Below are 20,334 nucleotides of genomic sequence, written 5' to 3'. Positions count from 1 at the left end.
TACTTAACTAACACATACATATATCAAACTATTCCATCATTGATCAAATAATCAATATTTCTTTCAGAATCCTTAAAGAAATTAGATACATCATAATGAGTGGTGAAATTTTCATTATTTGAAACAAAAATTGTTTCCTTTCCTTTGTCATCCCTTTTCAAAGATACTTGATCAAGATCAATTAGGTGCCTTGGGGTACGACAGGTACGTGACCAATGGCCCTTTCCACCACAACGGAAACATTTATCCTCAATTGATTTACTTTACCCATTATTTCTTTCTTTATCCCACTTCTGGTGAGATCCTTTATGAACATAATTTATTTTCCTTTCATAATTTTTCTTGCTACCATAGCCTTGCCATTTACCTCTTCTGGGGTTATAATTTGCCGCATTTGCTTCAGGAAATGGGGCGGCACCAGCTGGGCGCGCTTTATGATTTCTCAAAAATAACTCATTGTTGCGTTCAGTAAGCAAGAAATTAACTCAGAATATTTTTAAATTCTTTTTCTCGATACTGCTGCTGCAGGAGCACATTCGAGTGGCATGGAAGATCGAAAATTTTTTTTCTAACATATCGGACTTGAGGAAGTATCACCGTTGTTTGATGATTGTACCTTTTTTTTTTAAGGTCTTTCCACAGATCTGCAAGATCTTTTAATGTGGGATATTCATTTTTCAATCATACTTCAAGATGACGACAAAAGAAAAATATGGCTTTCTCTTTATCCTTCTGGGATATATTATTTTTCAGTCTCAATGGTATCTTCAAGATCCATTGAATCAAGATGGATTTCAATATCTATATCCATGATAAATAATTATTTTCAAATATATCAAGAGTATTATATTCAAGAAGAAAGAGTTTCGACATAATAAAAATTTGTTACCTGAAGTCTTCCTAAAACTTCGCTAGAGCTTCGTGCTGATAACGTGTTGTAAAATAACTAAATAAATAAGGAAGAAGTAACAAATATAAAATATGGAAATATAATTAAATAATTCAAATAGTAATATTCACTAGAATTAGTATATCAATATAGTAGATATAATTAATTATTATAATTAAATAAGATTCTTCTTCAAAACTTTGAGCCTTGTGGGAAAATGGTCATCCACCTAGGTTTTCTGATCGTAACAGCAAAGACCCTCAAATAAATACCATTTTAGTTTCTTAAACTGTCGTACTATACTTTTCTAAGTTAAAAAGCTCAATTATATAAATTACAATAATTGATGAAAAGTTAGATAAATCGTATTTTAAGAGATGATTATAATCTGACCACCGAAACAATTGTTACGAATTTCAGAATATAATTAAAACCAACAACATTTTTAAACAATGTGTGAATAATATGAATTAATAGAATTAAAAAAATAAATTTAAATTAATAACATTAAATTAAAATATAATATATTTTTATTTGATTGGTAATTGTTTATGTTGTTCAAAATAGTTATTGTTTATCAAACATTTTCTATTACAAAAAAAAAAAAAGTCGATGAATTACGCAACCAAACAAAGAACTCGAAAACAGAACTAGATAGAGAGAAGAGTTAAGAGAGTAAGAAACACATGCATAACACGGATATTTAGTTGAAACGATTGAGAATCCTTTTCATTGCATTGCAAGCTGAAATCAGCAGATTACATGATAGAGATAATGAAACAGCTAGCTAGAGAATTAGAATTGGAAAGGGATTCGAAGAATGATCAACTTTATTATTACAAAGAAAGAGAGTTGTGGGTCTTAATTAAGAGTCGCTGGCGGTGCCATTGGCGTTGAGGCCAAGCTCCTTGAAGATCTGAGGGCATTCAGCGAGAGGAACAGCCTTCAAGAAACCAAGAGGATTGGCTTCGCGGACGGCGGAGACAATGCCGTTCTTGTGGGTAAGGGAAACCCTTGAGGCAGTTTCCAAGTTAGCAACCTCACTCTTGATCTCATTGCAATCCTGTCTTGGGCTGTCAATCAAGAAAACCTCGCACAACTCTTCCTCGTGATCTCCCTCAACCTCAATCGAGTATTTTCCTGCGGCATCTGTCATCACGTCCTTCACGTATGTGATGGTCTCGTTTGCAGCTACCTTGCACTCCAGTCTCACGGTGGCGCCTGGCAAGAACTCGCTCACGCGGCTCAAGAACTGGATGCGGCAGGTGTCGCAGTAAACTTTGCCTTCAACAAAGAATTTGTCATAGCCATAGGCCGAACCAACAACGGACATAAGGCAGAGAGCTGCAATGACCATGATGGTGGACTTGGCCATTTTTCTCTTCTTTGTTTTTGGTTTTATTACTGCTCTTACTCTTTCTTATTTGTTGCTTTAGTGATTGAGGGTGGGATGATTTGCAAATGCCACAGGACCCCCTTTTATACCTCACTAATGCTTAAGGTTTGTTATTTTCTTGTGGTGGGAATTCTTTTTTGACCCGGTTTTGCCTCCGATCCTTCTCTTTCTATTATTCTCACCTCAATAACCGCTCCTCCTACCTACTTTTAGATTTCAGTTTGTATTCCATCATTCATGTGTTACTTATCAATGACATCATCATTATTTAAGAAGAATATATAAGGTACAATATATATCATTTTGAGCATATATCCAGGATTCACATATTTTATCATATAATAAAAATATTATAATAATTTAATTTAGCATTTTTATTTATTTTTTAAAAAATGATTTATTATAATGATTTTTTTCCCAATAATGTTTGGAGAGAAAAAGTTCAGCATGAAGCTAAACAAATATGCGATGTGCATGCGCAGTTGCGCACGGCCAGATTGATTTATTGGGCACAAGTGATTGGATTTATATAATTAATAACAAAATTAATAGAATATTTAAAATATTTTATATTTATGTTTAATAGTTTTTTTTAATGATTATTTATTTATTTTATTTTAATAGTAATAGAAAAAAATTTCTATAAAAAAAATATATTTCAATTCTATGTTGTTTTATGGGTAGAATTTTAGAATTATTTGTTTTTAATAACATTTTTAAATAAACATAATTCTATTAAATAATTTTTTTCTTATAACTCGTAAATATTTATTTTAGAATCTATTTATTTTATAACAAATAAAAAAAATTTTCAATGGAGTACTAAATTAGTGATCCCAAAAAAAATAAAATTTTCATTTTGGAATCCAAAGAGATACATATTTTTCAATTAAAAATAAAAAATAAATTTAAAAAATTATTATTTTTAGACACCAATTTAGTATTCTATTCGAAATTATTTTTTTCTTATAAAATAAATAAATTTTAAAATAGATATTTATATAAGTTATAGATAAATCTTTTGAATAGAATTATTTTTATTTAAAAATTCTATTAAATAAAAATAATTTTAAAGTGAATGAAGAGGCAATGAAATAAGTAATAATGCGAACACGTAGCTAAGGTTATACATCTCATTTTGACCATTTCTAATTATTATTGTTATTATTATCATTGTTTTAATTTTTGGTAAATCATCTCAATAAATCAAACCAAGTTAAAAGTTATTTGAATTTTTCAAACTCAAAAACGTTATTTAGTTGTTTTTGTTTACATTTCTAAGTAAATTGAATTTAATGAATTCGAATTACAGACTTAGGTAATAAATTAAATTTATAATATTCAAATTATTTTATTTTTGTATTTATGGATAAATCGAATTAATTGAATTCGAATCAGGGCTAATAATAGTAAATCAAATCAATGGATATTGATTTATTAGTTACATTATTAAATCGAATAAAAAAGTAACGATTTAACTTTCTTAGTAAATCGAATTCATTGAATTCGATTTATAGCTGGTAGTGGCTAATAGTAAATCGACTCCATTAATTTTAATTTATTATGAATTCTACTATATATATAAATCAAAAGAAGATAATTTGATTTAATACATGCATAACGTATATAAATAGGAGTTGAACGTGAAATTTTCACCATAGTGAGATTCACAATGGCTAGTGATGAGAGTTTTTTAGTTCTTTTACATTATAGAGGGTCGATCAAGAAGAAAACGAGATTACGAATTAAATTTACTAATAAGGACCTGATGAGTTTTTCCTCAAACTTTTGACGAGTTTCACTGAGTTTCAGAATACTATACTTCAGAGACTGGGGCAGCATGGCGTGAAATGGGTGGAGAAGTTATTCTATAGAATTTTGATTTTCGTATTGTGCGATGATGTGAAGTACGATTCATTCGTCATACGCAATAACAAATATTTGCAAGTTCTGTTCCATTGTCGTCGGCAGTTTCTGAGGTGAGGACTCCAGAGCTGATGGCAAAGCTTGTGGATGTGGTATGTAGTTCTGGAGGTTCGAACCGGAATCCTCAATCTTCAGAACATCCATCCTTCTCTAGTTCCATGCCTGTTGGTGCCTCATCAACTATGTCGGTGATTGTTCCTGGGCAGTTTTAGTTGCATCTCGGTCCTTTGCAGCTAATCTAAATCGCAGTGGTGACGCAGGAGTTTGTGAGACTGGACTCCTGGGGGAGGTTGTGATTGCGACGCGTGGTACTCCTATTATGGTCCCGATTTTCGGAAAGGGTAGAGTACCATATGGAGTTGAGGATGCACTGTATGATGATGATGATGATATGGATCCCGCAAAGACACCTGCATCCAAGTGAACTTCACTGTGAACTTGTCGATGCAGTTCGTAGGAGGCAAAATACCCAACAGCTCCTCAAACCATACTCACGTTGGGCGGCCACCCTTGATATGTCATTCAATGTTCGTGAGGCATCCGCTGACATACTGACCGTTGATTGAGAGCCCTAACTAGTACGCTACATCCTGCAGCGTGACCGTACACTCCCCGAATAGCATGTAGAAAGTATGCATCTTCAGACACCATCTCTCTACAAATGCGCTCACCAATGGCTTGTCCAATTGAAATCAAGTCTCGTTCAGTCTTGCAAGATGTTATAAACTGGTCATCTGCAAGTACGGAACGATTCTATTATCCAATGGCATACCGTGTTGCCTTCTCATGATGGTGATACATCGATAGAATTGATATTGATAGAAAATTCCTTATCATAACTATAACAAAACATTGTTCAATGCATAAAATTCTAAAAATGCTAAACATTGCATGCTCTAATTTTTAAAAAATCGTTTACAATAATGCCCAACAAATTTTTCATAAGACCCAATACAAAATACTAAATAATTCATGACCCAATTCCAAAAATAAAAAAATTAACCAAAACATATAGTTTCACACATTCACATAAAATAGAAAATGCTAAAATGGCTTAAGTGCGTCACAACTCTAAAAAAATTACCTTTAATGTATCAAAAATATAAAAAAAAATATTTTTAATTCTAACCCTAAACTAAATCTTGCTGAATATTAAACTAATAATTTCAAAAATTTAACATAGCCTACAATCCTAACTAACCATTTTAGGTACCATTTCAAGTTTTCAAAATCTCATGAGCTAATAGCTTATTACTTCTAACAAGCACTTATATTAAAAAGAAATTAATTTTCTAATTCTTAATTAACGACTCTAAACAACTACTATACGAACCATGTTAACATTACTAGGATGACTAATTTATGTTCAAAACAAAAATTTTTGTTCACTAACCTTTTCATGGACAGCACTAACAATATGCGCGACCTCATCTAACCGATAGAGACGATTCTGATTGTCCTTTATGTGTTCAAATTCGAATTTTTTGGGGTTGCTTTTCAAGATTTGGGAGCTGGGTGGTAGGTCTCATGGAAGGGGTTGTGTGTTTTATAATTTGAATAAACTGATTTCGAATTTTATATATAGACACATTTACACTAAATCGATCCCATTTGATTCGATTTAGTATGAACCTTATTGGTTATAAATCAAATCTATATGCGTCGATTTACGAATACCATTAAATCGAAACTATTGGCTTCGATTTACTGTGGGCGTGTTAAATCAATCCAGCTCATTGTAAATTGGTCCTAGTCAATTCGATTTATTATGAAAGAGTTAAATCGAATCTCCTTCATTCGATTTAGTAGTGGAGATAACAACTAAGTAATTCAAATTTTATACGCTTAATTTACTACGAAAACACATAATTTAAATTTCATGAATTTGATTTACATAGATATATAAATTGAGACATTTATATAACCTTTTTAACTTTAAAAGATACACATAAAATTGATTTACAAATAATTTATAAATGTCATTTTTCCTTAATTTTTTATTTTGAACATTAAAGGAAAGAATTCTATAATAGTAGAGGACTGAAAATACCAAGTCCAATAGAGAAATACAGAAACAAGATTGAGAATTTTGTTTAATATACTAATAGTATAATAAATTTTATAGCCTCATTCAATTAATTATAATAAATTTTATATGTTCATTCAATTAAATAGATAATTATTTTTATATAAAAATTAAATTATTATTATAGGTAAAGTATATTTTTATTTTTAAAGCTTTTTTAAAATTTTAAAATTTTATTTTATTTTAATTTTATCGCATAAACGTTTAATTTATATAAAATATATTCATAATACCTAATTTTTGAAAAAATTTAAAAATTAATTTAATAACAATTTCACAAAGATAACCTCAAACATAATTGATCCAAAACACAAAATTCTTGGCCTTCTACCAATGTGCAACTCTTGGCATTAAGCGTTTCTTTCATTAAGTGATTATATAATAATATTCTGAATATTTAAAATTTTACAAATATTTTGATAAAACGTTAGATTATGTAATAATATTTTTAATAAAAATAATTAGTTAATAAATTTTGAATATAATAATCTAATTATTTATCGAGTAACATAAAATAAAATTTAATTATTTTATATTTTTATATTACAGTTTAAATTATTTTAATATAATTTTTTAATATTATAAAAATTTTATTACATAATAATTAATCTTAATAAATAAAAATTACTTATTTTTTTGTATTTATGTGTTTTATATTTATTTATTTAAAAATAAAAAATTATGTTGTCATTTAAAAAATATTTATTTATGTACTAAAATATCTTGTATTTATTAGAGTCTAAAGCTTTTTTTTTATATTAGTTTTTAATTTTTATTTAAAGAAATATAAATGTAACACATTTAATACCCACAAATTACTGTGTTTGTTTTAGACATACCCACTAAATATTATAGCTTAATTTATCATAAATTTCTTGAATATTTAATTACCAAGGAATACAATTGATACAAATTAAACACTTTTAAAACAAATTTAAATTGTTATACCTATTGATTTTCTTTCTAATGCCTTTTGGCATTTGTCTTTAGTTAAAAAGTTTATAACTACTTGCTTTCTGAAAAACAAAAGGATTAAAAATACTTTTTATTTATTTATTTATTGTCATAAAATGATAATAAACGTCGATACAAATCACAAAAGCCAATATCCAAAACGTCAAATCCCTAAAAAATCTCCGAACATGTATTCACTATTGGCACAACTTTAAACCAGCGTTCTTCACTGTAAATTGTTGAAAACTTGAAATAATGCAAGCCAGCATTCTTTTGGAAAGTTGTTAAGTCAAAATGAAGCAATAAACTAAATTACAGCCAAACACCCTGCAATCTCAACTGCAGTCTCCAACTAGCAGAAAAGAAATGCATAGAATGAAATGTCATCAAAGACCTATGGTTTGAAATTTTCTAGAGACCAAATTCATGTTCTATCACAACAGCCTAATGTAATGGTACCCTGCCAAGAGTTGCAAGCTTCTCTTCATGTTCTATTACAACATCCTAATGTAATGGTACACTACCAAGAGTTGCAAACGTCTCCTATGCACACCACAAACTCCTATTCAATATGTCATGCTTCACCTCACTGCAAAAGCAAAACATAACTTTGTTAGGGTAAAACAAGTAAACGCCAAATACCATATGCTAAGAGGCTACATAACCTACCTATGCCTTCAGTCTTCCCCTTGGGCAGCTTGTGCGGACTCTACCTTTTGTTCATCAGCTGTTGAAGATAGACAAACTTGATTGATCAGGGAAATCAGAGATATTGGAACCGGATAACAACGACCACAGATAGAAGAAGTAAACAAAATACAACAGACAAATAAAAATGTGAAGGAATTCTATAGCTAAAGAATTTCATATGTTTCAGTTACATTGCAGACCAAGCTTCCATTAATAATATTACCTCCATCTTCAGGGATGTCAGAGGTCCACAAGGTAAGGTTGTCCCTTAGAAGCTGCATAATTAGTGTGCTGTCTTTGTAAGACTCTTCGCTTAGAGTATCCAACTCAGCAATTGCTACATCAAATGCCTGCTTAGCAAGGTGACAGGCCCTGGAATATTAGGAGTACCATGTTAAAATTGTCAAACAGATTGACTCAGACAATCGCACACCAAGAAGAAAGGGTAATACTATCAGGAAAAAAAAAGGAATATTTGGCATACCTTTCAGGAGAGTTCAAAATTTCATAATAGAAAACAGAGAAGTTCAAAGCCAAACCCAATCTAATGGGATGCGTTGGAGGTAACTCAGCTTCGGCAGTAGTAGAAGCCGCCTGCAATATTCACAAATTTATCAACACTAACATGCAATGGTAGAAAAAAAATTGTTAAACGGTGACCTACTCATGCTAAAATTCCACACTAGCAGAAGTTAATTGATCATAGATCAGTGACCAAAACACATGTACAACGAATGTCATGCCCAAAGAGTAAGCACACTGTGCTCTTGGCTCCCGTCTCTCCCTTTTTACTGATAAATGTTGCTCAAGTGTGATTGGAAAGTTTTTACATTGAGAAAATAATTCTATTAAGAAAGAATTCATTTCTACTTGAAACTGTCACTGTAATATGCAGCTGAGTTAGTTAGTCAGGAATAAGTTGAAGTAAGTAACTAGAGGGTGACACGTTGGATAATTCATTTAGGGAGCTAGCTTGATAGCCTTTGTATATAAGCTTCACAAGGTTCACAGTCTTCTAGTTCTTGTACTCAATGCATGAATAAGAAAACTCTCCCTCCTCTGTTTTCATATCAGTTTCTCTATATGCTAATTTCAACAGAAACTCAATTCCATGGTTTGGATTGCCTCTAATATAACAGTAGAATTGAATTCAAATTTTTAGTTTGGAATGACTTTTAAATGAGTTGAATTATCTTCTTTTACAATTTTACCCTTGATAAAACCATTTGGACTAAACATGAAAATTGGAATTCTAAAATGAATTAAAATGATTAATTTTTATTTGTTCCGAACCATGAAAAAGAATTTCATTCTTGCGTGAATTCTAATTCTTGCCATTCCAAAGATATAAGGAAAGATAAGACATAACACATAAACACTTTCCCTTCTCTGGTTTAATGAACGGAATAATTACACAAGGCATGGCAGGGAAGAAACATCAAGAAGCTTCAAAGCACACAAATAAATAGAAGAAAACCTGATATGCTTTCATGGACTGATCAGCAGCCTCCTTTCTCTCATCTCCAGACTTGAATTCAGCCAGATACCGATAATAGTCGCCCTTCCTGCAAATAACATAACAAGACACAAAAACAATGAATTCCAAATTCCTCAAAAAGAAAGACATCAGAGAGAATGAAAGGGGACAACAAAATGCTCTCACATCTTATAGAAGAATACACTAGGTTCACCACCAGAACAAGAAGGGATAAGGTGTTCATCAATAACAGTCATGATATCAGTACAGATGTTAGACAACTCAGATTCAACTTTGTTCCTATACTCCTTGATCCGCTTAACGCTAACATCGTTCCCTTTGGTTTCTTCCTTCTGCTCAATGGAGGAGAGAATCCTCCATGAAGCCCTGCGAGCTCCAACTACATTCTTGTACCCGACTGACAGAAGGTTTCGCTCCTCAACCGTCAACTCCACGTTTAGCTTCGCTACATTCTTCATTGCATCCACCATTTCTATGCATAAAACAAGAAATTTGCGTTTTTTTAAATATTTTGTTGGAGGATCTTGAGAAAATTGAAGACCTTATGTACAATTTCCCACGGAATCTCAATAAACAAGGAAAATTGCGAGCGATTGCGGAAGAAATCATCAGCGAGTCAGAAAAGAACATCGAATCGGAGAAAAGAATAAAAAAAGGGAGTTGAGAAAAGGGACCTTCATAGCGCTCGGCTTGTTCAGCGAGTTTGGCGGTGTAGACGAAGTTTTCACGTTCCTTGGTGGGCGACGCCATGGACGATCTGCTACCTTTCTCTGTGTGTCTCTTCTCTTTCTCGCTCTGGAACTAAAACTTTCTTTCTCTCTCTGAGCTATCGGTCAAGATGTAGAAAAAAAGGTTGCAATAGTTTTTCACTTTTTCCTTTTTTTTCCTTTCTTGAATATTTTTTAGTTGAGGAATCGGGACGCAGAAACTGGCACGCTTCGGTCGTGGGTTAGTAAGTGGGTCAGTGGGTGTGCTCAATCAACATTGTTTTCGTAATGTTAGTAAAAAAAAAAAAAATATATGAGGAAGAAGAAGCAATTTATGTTTTTTTTTTGGCAACAGGACTAATAACTTGCCGCATACATAGGAAGGTATTCGAACCCAAAAAAAAAAAACCTTATTATTTATTTAAGTGTACAAATAAGTGAGTTAATTATTCGAATAATTTAAATTAATTAAATTTATATTGATAAATCAATAAAAGGATTGAATCGGAGAATCCTTTGTTTTGTAATCAGTGCCAAGATCGGCATTTGGTCATAAAAATAGAAAAAATATTATAGATTTAAATTTGATTCCACAAAACAAAAATCGAAAACACCACGTACGAATAAAATAAATTTATTATTGTTTTAATGATTTAATTATAGATAATTCTGATACATTTGTTAACATTTTAGAATTTTTTAACCTCCAAAATCATTCATATTAATGAGTAAACTATTAATTTGATTTCTTGTTCATTCTTTAGAATGGCAACACAACTCCTCAAAATAAAAAAAAGATTAAACTTTGGTTCTTGTTCTCTACCTCCAGTCTTTGAAAATATTTTTCGTCAACTTTGAGACCCGTATTATGCGTTCGAACGTATCTCGAATATTAAGACCGTATTCAAAGTTTACACGCATCTCTCCACTAAACATATATCTCGGATACGTCACCCATCATTGTGTCACAGAATGAAATTTAAGTACTTAATATACCTATTTTGTAATTTCCCAAGTATTCGAGATGTAATTTGTTATGCATTTAGATTATTATTTTATATTTTATGTATTTTCGTAATTTTTATTTTTATTTAATTTAAATAAAAAATTTTAATATTTATTTAAATATACGAGTGAATGAATTAATTATTTAAATCAAATTAATTAAAAGAAATTTATGTTGATAAATCAATAAAGAAATTTTTTTTTTGTCAGAGTCAGATTAAGAAAGGAAAAAATCAAAACTCCAAATTTAAATCCGACCCAAAATTCAAATTAAACAATTTAATTTAGGACAAATAAAATTTTAATAATTTTGTTTATTATAAAATAATTTAATCTTCCTTCAAAATAATCAAAATTAATTTTACTATAAAATAAATTAAAAATAATTTATTATGAAATAATTTAATATTTCTTTAAAAAAATCAATTTATCTAACTAATTTTTAAAAATAAAAAAGTATTAAAAACTAAAATATTTAATTTAAAATTTCTTAAAAGTCAATTTGATTATTTACTCACATAGTTACCTAATACATAAGAATAATTATAGAAAAAAAGTTAATCAAATATTCTTTGAATTTAATTTTCATAAAGGAGTTTTACTCAGCACCGATAGTATATTATAGGCTTATAATAAAAATAACTAATTTTTAAATCCACTAACATAAATATGATTGAATAAGCTTTATATTATGTATTAAAATTAAACTCACTCTTTTTCTTAATCCAAACAATGTTTTTTTTCTTAATCCAAACAATGTTTAATATAAATAATAGAATGAAAAAATGTATACTTTTATAAAAAATCTAACAAGTAACAACTAAATATGTAGAAGAGAGATGTTTAAAGGTCAACAGAATTTAATATTTTTAGTCAGTATTTTTAATCATCAGTTTAATTTTTTTTAATATAACAATCTAACAACATATTTTTAATTTTACATTTCTAAACATTTTTAGCTAATTACTGGTCAATTCTGCTGAACTTCTAATATTCTTCTACGTACAAAAAATGCTAAGAAAATAACCTAATATTTTTAGTAAAATTAAATAAATAAAATTTACTAATATTGATTCACATGAGAAAAAAAATCACCTAAGATTTTTTTTATATATAAATTATATATCTCCAAATATGTTGAGGCACTGATGCGTACTGCTATTTCTAACTGCCAAAGGGAGTGTTGGCATCTAGAGCAAGCAAACTTGGTGCTCAAAAAATCAGAAATCTGTTTTCTTTCTTCATCACTCGTATGGTAATGGGAATATATGGTTCTACAAAAGTTGCATATAACGATCCCTTTAACTGAGAACTATACTATGTGATACTTTGTAAAGAAATGATGTGCGTGTCAATGACTCATAAACCAAAAGATTGATTTTTTCATCTTGTATTCCGTCCAGCAGAGTGCAATTACATCTGATTACAAGTTAGCAGCCAAAATTGATGATGCTTCTTGCTGTTTTAAGCTATCAGCAACATGAGCAATTACTCCCACACCAGCATTGTGAAGCCATTCATTTTTCACCTGGAATCAGATAAGTATTCATTTAGAAACTATGTATTAATGATATATCATCATCCATGACAACAAGGTTTGATGGGTGAATTGAAGTACATGAATGTTGTTATGAGCAAAGAACGGCCAGAATGCTGCGTGAAAGCTGACATCAACTTTTCTCCATCCCAACCGCTGTAATCCCCGTATCATCTCCTCTGTTGAAAACACAGTTTTAGTGGAACAAGAAAAAGCACCATGACTGAAATAATTAATTGATATATTTTCAGGCTCTTGGCATTGATAATCACCTTCCATGAGTTCATGATATTCCAAAGTATTCTGGGCATTGGGTACATTTTGTGCTGCCTCTTTTGCTTTTGCTGCTTTTGGAGGGAAATGAGAACCATCAGAAGGAACCGGCGGACAGTATTCCATATCAACGACATGCTTGTATCCATCTAAAGATCGCCGAGGAGGCTGCAAATATAATAGGACAATATCAGCATTTTTAACAAAATTTATATGCGCTCTTAGCTTTCTCATTTTTACTGCTTCTTTCCTTTTTACATTAAATAGTTTTTCTTTCTGTGTTTTCATACAGAATCTGCGTAATCTTTCCATAGTTTTTGTTTCAAGTTTGCAATACAGAACCTACCGACAACACTAGCAAGAAAGGAAACCCCATTATCACCCTGCCTTTTATGGATCAGGTGATCAACTGAAGCATATGTAACAAAAAAAACCCACTTGAACTATTAATGGATTTTATAATTAATTATAGATACAGTACTCTCTCAAGACAATTATCTTTCTTAATTTAAAATACATAATATCTTATTCTAATAATGAATATATAAGTACTGTATTTATAACTAATTATAAAAAAGCATAGAAATATCATTGATATGATATTTTTATATTTACCTAGACTATCTATTAATATGAACCCGTAAAATAATAAGTACACCAGCATAATATGAACTCGTGGCCCTTAAAATCACACGGAGAAAACTATCTTAATAGTTGTTATAAGGCTCCACTTCAAAATAAATTGAAACTCAATTCAAATAACATGTCAAACTCAAACCCACAAAAGTTACCCAACTCTGGCAATTAAAAAATTTAAATTATAACTAATAATTTTAGTGACAAAGTTAACACAGATACAATGGTACATATCAAGAACCTTGGTAGATATTTACTTTAATATAAGTATTAAATAATAAATTTACATATGTTGAATAAATGAATAATAAAGATCAATAACAATGAAAAAATAGAGATAATCCAAAAGGAAAAATCATAATATTCACCTTACTGAGCTCGGTTTCCCTTCTTATAGAGGATGTGCGCCACCCAACCATATCTAAACACAGTCAAAGAAAATTCCAAAATCGAGGAAATTAGACCAAAAAGGTCTTATTGATATATCTAGTATGCTATAATCCAAGATTAACATACTGAAAGGATACGATCATACGAAACATTGGCATAAACAATCCGACATCTAAATTCTCCAAGTGCAGATCTACAGAACAATAAATCATTCTTTAAGTACTCGATCACTTGAAAATTAAAAAGAAAAGAGAGAAAGAGAGCAAGCATGTTTAGGTTCCTAAACTCACAGAAACTTCCCCTCTTCACAATCCGTAGCCATCCTCAAAAGAAGAGGTGGTTTGTTGGCTTTCCCATCAGTAAGGAACAATTGACTACCAGTCCGGCCAACAAAAAAAGGAGCTATTGGTGCAGCAAGCTTTTCTAGGATTGGAACACCCAGTAGAAATGGAAGCTGAAATATACACACAGACAACAACCAAAACTGTTATGATCCGTAGATTTTCAGTATGACTCAAAAAGAAGAAGAAGAACATAAATAATAACATAGATGAAGACAGAAAAAACATCGGCACCAAAATTTATGTTGCGAAGGACATACTTGTTTTTTCCCCCTTACACCAAGATGTGGAGTTGCTAAAGTAATAAAACTTATTGGCTCTAGCCCAGCAATTGTCCCTCCTTTGAAAAAGCTTATATTTTGAGGTTTTTCTTTTATGCTGTTTGCTTGATCACCAGATTGGTCCCTATTGTATGCATCAGGTGAATATAGGACAGCAATTGCATATCTAGCAAACAAGCCTCCTAACGAATGGGCTAGAAAGGATATCCGTTTCAAGCTTTTTGTATTTTTAACAACTTCCTTGACCTATTTTGATGAAAAATAATAAGCATAAAAATTAATAATTTACAAGAAACTCCAAACTATCTACTTAAATTAAATGTTCAAACTTTGGAATATAAGTTTGCATATATCTCAATACTTACTTCTTCAGCTAATCGCTTTCCAGCTCCATTAATCCCACTGAATGTCTTAGTATAAGTATTTGATGAACTTACTGCAGCCATCAAAATAATTTTTATGGAGTTCTATTTTACACATAATTTTGTACTTATTGATGACTTAAAAGACAAAAAGTTGTTATCCACTCATCCTCAACAGCTTACACTAATAACTTTTTGAACAATGTAAATATGATTTCTCAATGCACTGTCTAGGAAAACTTAAAAACAAAAGTAAGGTTCACACATCATAGATCGAGTTTGAGATGTCAAGGCATGTCAAATAGTAATGGCCAATACATTTAGCATTTATTCTAAAAAAAATCTCAAAGTTTCGGTTTTTGTAAATTGGCTAAGAAAGTCATGGTTTAAAATGCAAGCAGAATACAACATATAACCACAAAGTTCTCATTCACACTTTTTTTTTTTAATATTTGGATTGGTAATAGTGTTTTTTAAAATTATGTACAGTTTGAGTATTAATTTCAAATGTGAAACCATTTGATTTAGGTTAATTCCTGTCCTTCCAAAAGTTTAATTTCTGTACTCCTAGAAAATCGAACCCTATAATTTTAGTTCTTTTCACAATTTTGAAAAATACAAAAAATTACGCAATGTTAAAGTATATCACTTATCTCACTTTCATATAAAAAAAATTAGCCTTGCATTCACTATGTATACATAATAAAAGTCGTAGGAAGTACCATATATTAGAAAGTTTGTTCCCAGACGCCTTTTCAACTCTGATTCTGCATATGTCCAATCACTTGTGCTGCATCAGAAAAGCCATAAGCAATTATTGTTCTCCTAAATTAAATTTTAACGTTCAAATATTTAATAACCAAAGCAACTGATGCGTCTCAGAGACAGACCTAGCCAAAATTCCATGAACAAGAACAAGGAGATGTTCAGGTTCATTCTTTGAATTCCATGCGCCAGCTATAGACTTTCCATGAGTGATAGTATTCATAGCTTGAATTCCAATGCCCTGGTGACTCTGCCCGCTGTTTGTGGCTGAACAAAAAAAAAGTTAGATTACGCCCCAAGTATAGTGACATTTACACTTGTAGCAATTTAATACAGTTTTTAAGATATTAGTGCCAACGCAAACTAATTAATTAATTAATTAATTATAGGTAAACTTGGAAATTATATATTTGATTATGGTTAGAGAAACAGAATTTGAGAAATAGACAATTGATTGCAGGTGAATAAGGTGGGAGATAATGAATGATTGAAATGAAAGCATGACGATGAATTTAATATGAATTGAAAAACATATAAATAAATCAAAATTATATTGGATTAGGTGAGGAAGATAAATTACCAGAAGAGAAAGACACAACTGATGAAGAGGAAGAGGAAGGAATAGAAGAAGAAGAACAAGAGGGGGAGGCGGAGGAGGAGGATGGTGGTTGTTTGCAACTGGAAATTCGTGGCGAGTAAAGACAGCGCGCGTGGATGAAGGGAGCGGTTGCCATCTGTATTTATTTATATAAATATAGGAAAAAAATGGAGAGGGAGAGGGAGAGCTAGGGACCGAATGGTAATCGTGATTGAATTCTCTTGCTTCAAGGCAAAGAGTGAAGAGAGAATCGCGAATCACATCTTGCAATCGGTGCCCATAACTTATCCTCTCTGCTCTACTCTGTTCTTTTCTGCGATTCAATTTGGGGTTGCTGCTGGTTCAGGTAACATCAAAAGTTCACCATTCGTGGGAATTAATTAGTTAATCACATTCGCAGTGCCGTACTCTGTCACGGCAATGTCACGCCATCCCAACGCACCTTTTCCTAATACAATTAATTTTTTATGTATATATATAAAAGTATAACATTAAAGTATATATGTATTTATACATAAATATATAAATTAATATATAAATAATATATATAAAAATATAACAATCATGTTATAATTACAGAATAAAGTATATATATATTTATACATAAATATATAAATTAATATATAAATAATATTTTTATAAATTTAAAATATATAACAATAACAAATTTAATAGTATAAAATATTTTATATAGACATTGAATCACAATTATTTATTTAAAATACTATTCACACTATAATTATAAAATAATTAACAAGAAAAAAACTCACATACAGTGGTGGATATCTAAATTTATCGATTCAACAAAAATGTCTAAAATACACGGTATTTTTTAGAATGTTTTTTATACTATATTAATTTATCTAATTATACTAAGAGGGAGTACTACATCTATATATATTGAGTACTTCTTATTGAATTTGAATTTAATTATCTTTTGTTGTTCAAATTTTATATTTTCAATTTTTAATTTTGAATAAAATAAAAAAAAATCATAAGTAAAACTTTGTTAATAGTTCATATATGACATATTTAAAGTTAATATAAAATAAATTTTATTAATATTATTTTAAATGAGATATTTTAATATTAATAGGCAAAATATTTTATATTAATACTGTAGTTATTATAACTCATTTAATAAATTATAAACTGATTCAGTTGTCATAATTAATTATTCTTATCTCTGATTAAGAATTCGACCCGTTTTACTTTGATTATTGTCTAGCATATATGGAAAAAAAGTTTAAGAAGTTGTTCGAATGCCAATCTATAAATTCTGAGAAATTTCTGGCAATTGCTATCAAACAAAATCAAAAATTTGTAAATTTATCCGGTGAAACGCCAACTTAATTCCAACTTTGCTTTCTTCTTAGTTTCATTCTTAGTTTCTGAGATAATCTCACTCTTTTTATGTAGTCCTAAATTTTAAACAAAATATTTTCCTTCATTTAACATAATTAAAATAACCTATTGTCTTTTTAAAAAAACAAATAATTGATTATTCTTATCTAACTTTTACTTTGTGTGAGATTCTAAATGTAAATTAATGTTTTCAAACGTGAAAGAATCTCACATAAAAATAATTATATCTAAAAATTTTATCAAACTTTATATGGATTCAAATATTTGGTATGACTATTTAAATTAATTAAACACCTATTACTAATTTTTTAAGTATCTTGTTCAAAATGTTCTATTATACTGTATAATGTTTGACTCCCTATCACCCTATGTTCCAAAACTCAAGTTGCTTCTAGGTCATTGTAGCTTCTTATTTTGTCCGAAAATCAGTGTTGCATCTATTCAATCCATTATTTGATTATGACAAAATTGCTTTAACAGTGAGATATGTAAGGACATTAAAAAAAATATTTGTAATTTGTGAGCAAGACATAGATGATAGCCTCAGCGAACAAAAACTAAATGAACATCAGACTTTTAATTAAAGGTATTAAACCTTTATGAGATAGCTAATACAAATTAGAAATTCAAAAAAGCATTCATAGGTGTTAAATAAAAAAAAATCTGTTTCATATTTTTATTTTTTTGATCTTCCATAACTTCTAGGTCTCTCTGTCCACGTTTATCCTTTGCCAAGTGGTCACCTTCTCACAATGAAAGGAAAGCAATGCAAACTAATGAAAACGTATTCAGATTGTAAACAAAAATCTGCAATATATCATTCTTTAAAAATATTTATTAATGGTTGCATTTATACCATTAACAATTAAGGATTCATTTAATAATAGATATATAAATCACAGAATGCTTTAAAGGATTATAATAACAATGTAATACACACTTCACAAGTGTATTTTCATGATGTTCATTTGAGCTATGATTTTCTTAGTCTGTTTTTTTGGCACATGACTAAAGCTATTCTTAAAATTAGCTACCTTTCAATAGCCTTTTTCTTTTGTTGTCCATACTTTTCTATATCAAAATCACCATATCATCATTAGAAGATCATCACAAGAAACTAAACAAAGATATGGCTAATTGCTTAACAAAATGCGCCTGGATGAAAACATATTCACTCAAACAATTCTCAAACATTACAGTTTAGTCGTTCAATCGTGCAAAAAAAAATGGTGAATGCTACCCAACCCCCTCTAAAATAACATGTAAGTTACCCTTCATTACGTGTCACATTGTAATTGGTTCTTATCTTAACCATAGTTGGGTTATTTTATAATTTATTATTCTTAAAATATCAAAGCTCCACTCCCGTTAATTGAAGCACATTCCACTCCTCCATTCTTTGTTTATCACTTCATCACCTGGATTTGGTCCTTCCAAGCACCGTCGCGTTCGTGACAAAAAGCGCTAACGTTATCGCCATGCCCTCCCACACAACCTCTCTTCCCAGTATAGTATAGCCAGTACCTCTTTTTGACGTGAATCACTGCTTACCCACGTAATTAATGGTTAATTTGGTTATTAAATTTTTTTATTAAAAAAATATATCTTTATTTAATTACGTGATGGAACATATATTTATATGTAAAAAATAATATAATAAAATAAAGTTATTCAAAATATTTAAAAGTATAATTAAAATCATGAACATACAAATATAATAATAAAATTTGTACTCCAAAAAAATAAATATATTTTTTATCATATATTATTTAAAAATAAATATATTATTAAAATTAATAACAGAAATTTAAAATGATAAAATTCAAATTTTTTACCGTATTTTTTATAGTATTTTTATTTTTTAATTTTTAATTTATTAGTACTTTATTATTTAATTAATAATTAAACAATTTATTTTTATGAAAAATTATTTTTTATATTATATTAGAGAAGAGACCAATATAACAGTTTAAAAAATAAATTGTATAAATATTTAAGAGATAAATATAAAATACATACCTAAGTAATGTTTAGTTTGGTTATTAATTTTTTTATTAAAATAAATCTTTATTTAATTACACGATAGAACATATATTCATATGTAAAATATAATAATAACTCTATTTAGAGTACTTAAAAGTATAATTAAAATCAGAAAAAATATATTTTTATTGTACATAAATTATTTTAAAAAATAATAAATGGTTAAAATTAATAACACAAATTTAAAATGATAAAATCTAACTTTCTTACAAGTATTTTTTATAATATTTTTATTCTTTTAATTTTTAATTTATTCGTACTTTATTATTTAATTAATAATTAAATAAATTATCTTCATGATAAATTATTTTTTGTATTATCTTAAAGAAGAGACCAATATAACAGTCTAAAAAATAATGTAAAAATAATTTAAAAAAAATAGATAATATTAAAATTTTTAAATACAAAAGTAAATTATATAGATAGATATTTAAGAGAAAAATATGAAATACATGCCTAAAATAAATAAAACAGACAAAAATAATTCTCCATTTTTCAATAGTACTCCCATTTTGTCTGTTTTATTTATTTTAGGTATGTATTTCATATTTATCTCTTAAATATTTATATAATTTATTTTTTAAACTGCTAT

The 20,334-nt window shown here is 29.3% G+C and overlaps 3 protein-coding genes across 4 annotated transcripts; all 3 read right to left on the bottom strand.

Annotated features, from left to right (window-relative positions):
• Positions 1–1,627: 1,627 nt before the first annotated feature.
• Positions 1,628–2,273, bottom strand: LOC130965202 (olee1-like protein). The gene has a single exon (XM_057889930.1). It carries the CDS (start codon positions 2,262–2,264, stop codon positions 1,755–1,757), a length of 510 nt encoding a protein of 169 aa, XP_057745913.1. The 5' UTR covers positions 2,265–2,273; the 3' UTR covers positions 1,628–1,754.
• Positions 2,274–7,405: 5,132 nt separating this feature from the next.
• LOC130968590 (14-3-3-like protein C) lies at positions 7,406–10,370 on the bottom strand. The gene is made up of 7 exons (XM_057893941.1): positions 10,114–10,370; positions 9,605–9,911; positions 9,419–9,506; positions 8,426–8,535; positions 8,165–8,313; positions 7,921–7,978; positions 7,406–7,840 (listed from the first exon to the last, which is right to left on the bottom strand). The coding sequence occupies exons 1-6, from the start codon at positions 10,187–10,189 to the stop codon at positions 7,929–7,931; spliced, it is 780 nt and encodes a 259-aa protein (XP_057749924.1). The 5' UTR covers positions 10,190–10,370; the 3' UTR covers positions 7,406–7,840; positions 7,921–7,928.
• A 1,797-nt stretch (positions 10,371–12,167) lies between these two features.
• Positions 12,168–16,692, bottom strand: LOC130965348 (uncharacterized). 2 transcript variants are annotated; one of them, XM_057890115.1, is made up of 11 exons: positions 16,317–16,690; positions 15,862–16,003; positions 15,694–15,761; positions 14,975–15,045; positions 14,589–14,855; positions 14,278–14,441; positions 14,125–14,180; positions 13,966–14,018; positions 12,961–13,129; positions 12,770–12,867; positions 12,177–12,679 (listed from the first exon to the last, which is right to left on the bottom strand). In XM_057890115.1, exons 1-11 carry the CDS (start codon positions 16,468–16,470, stop codon positions 12,575–12,577), a joined length of 1,347 nt encoding a protein of 448 aa, XP_057746098.1. In that variant the 5' UTR covers positions 16,471–16,690; the 3' UTR covers positions 12,177–12,574. The 2 variants fall into 2 exon arrangements, with proteins under 2 accessions (XP_057746099.1, XP_057746098.1); XM_057890116.1 differs by lacking the exon at positions 14,589–14,855 and having other exon boundaries at positions 12,168–12,679; positions 16,317–16,692.
• Positions 16,693–20,334: the final 3,642 nt, after the last annotated feature.

This window comes from Arachis stenosperma, chromosome 3 (assembly GCF_014773155.1).
Source record: "Arachis stenosperma cultivar V10309 chromosome 3, arast.V10309.gnm1.PFL2, whole genome shotgun sequence".
Classification (NCBI taxonomy): domain Eukaryota; kingdom Viridiplantae; phylum Streptophyta; class Magnoliopsida; order Fabales; family Fabaceae; genus Arachis; species Arachis stenosperma.
The sequence above is the reverse complement of the archived record's forward strand: the minus strand, read 5'-3'. Positions and strand labels throughout refer to the sequence as shown.

Excerpts from the sequence above, each read along its gene's own strand:
- LOC130965202 (XM_057889930.1), bottom strand. The coding sequence starts at position 2,264 with ATGGCCAAGTCCACCATCATGGTCATTGCAGCTCTCTGCCTTATGTCC.
- LOC130965348 (XM_057890115.1), bottom strand. The coding sequence starts at position 16,470 with ATGGCAACCGCTCCCTTCATCCACGCGCGCTGTCTTTACTCGCCACGA. Across the intron at positions 14,181-14,277 it reads TGTGAAGAGGGGAAGTTTCT|ATCTGCACTTGGAGAATTTA; the intron begins GTGAGTTTAGGA and ends ATTGTTCTGTAG. Across the intron at positions 13,130-13,965 it reads GGGAAACCGAGCTCAGTAAG|CCTCCTCGGCGATCTTTAGA; the intron begins GTGAATATTATG and ends TTATATTTGCAG.
- LOC130968590 (XM_057893941.1), bottom strand. The coding sequence starts at position 10,189 with ATGGCGTCGCCCACCAAGGAACGTGAAAACTTCGTCTACACCGCCAAA. Across the intron at positions 8,536-9,418 it reads AGTCCATGAAAGCATATCAG|GCGGCTTCTACTACTGCCGA; the intron begins GTTTTCTTCTAT and ends TGAATATTGCAG. Across the intron at positions 7,979-8,164 it reads TGACATCCCTGAAGATGGAG|CTGATGAACAAAAGGTAGAG; the intron begins GTAATATTATTA and ends TATCTTCAACAG.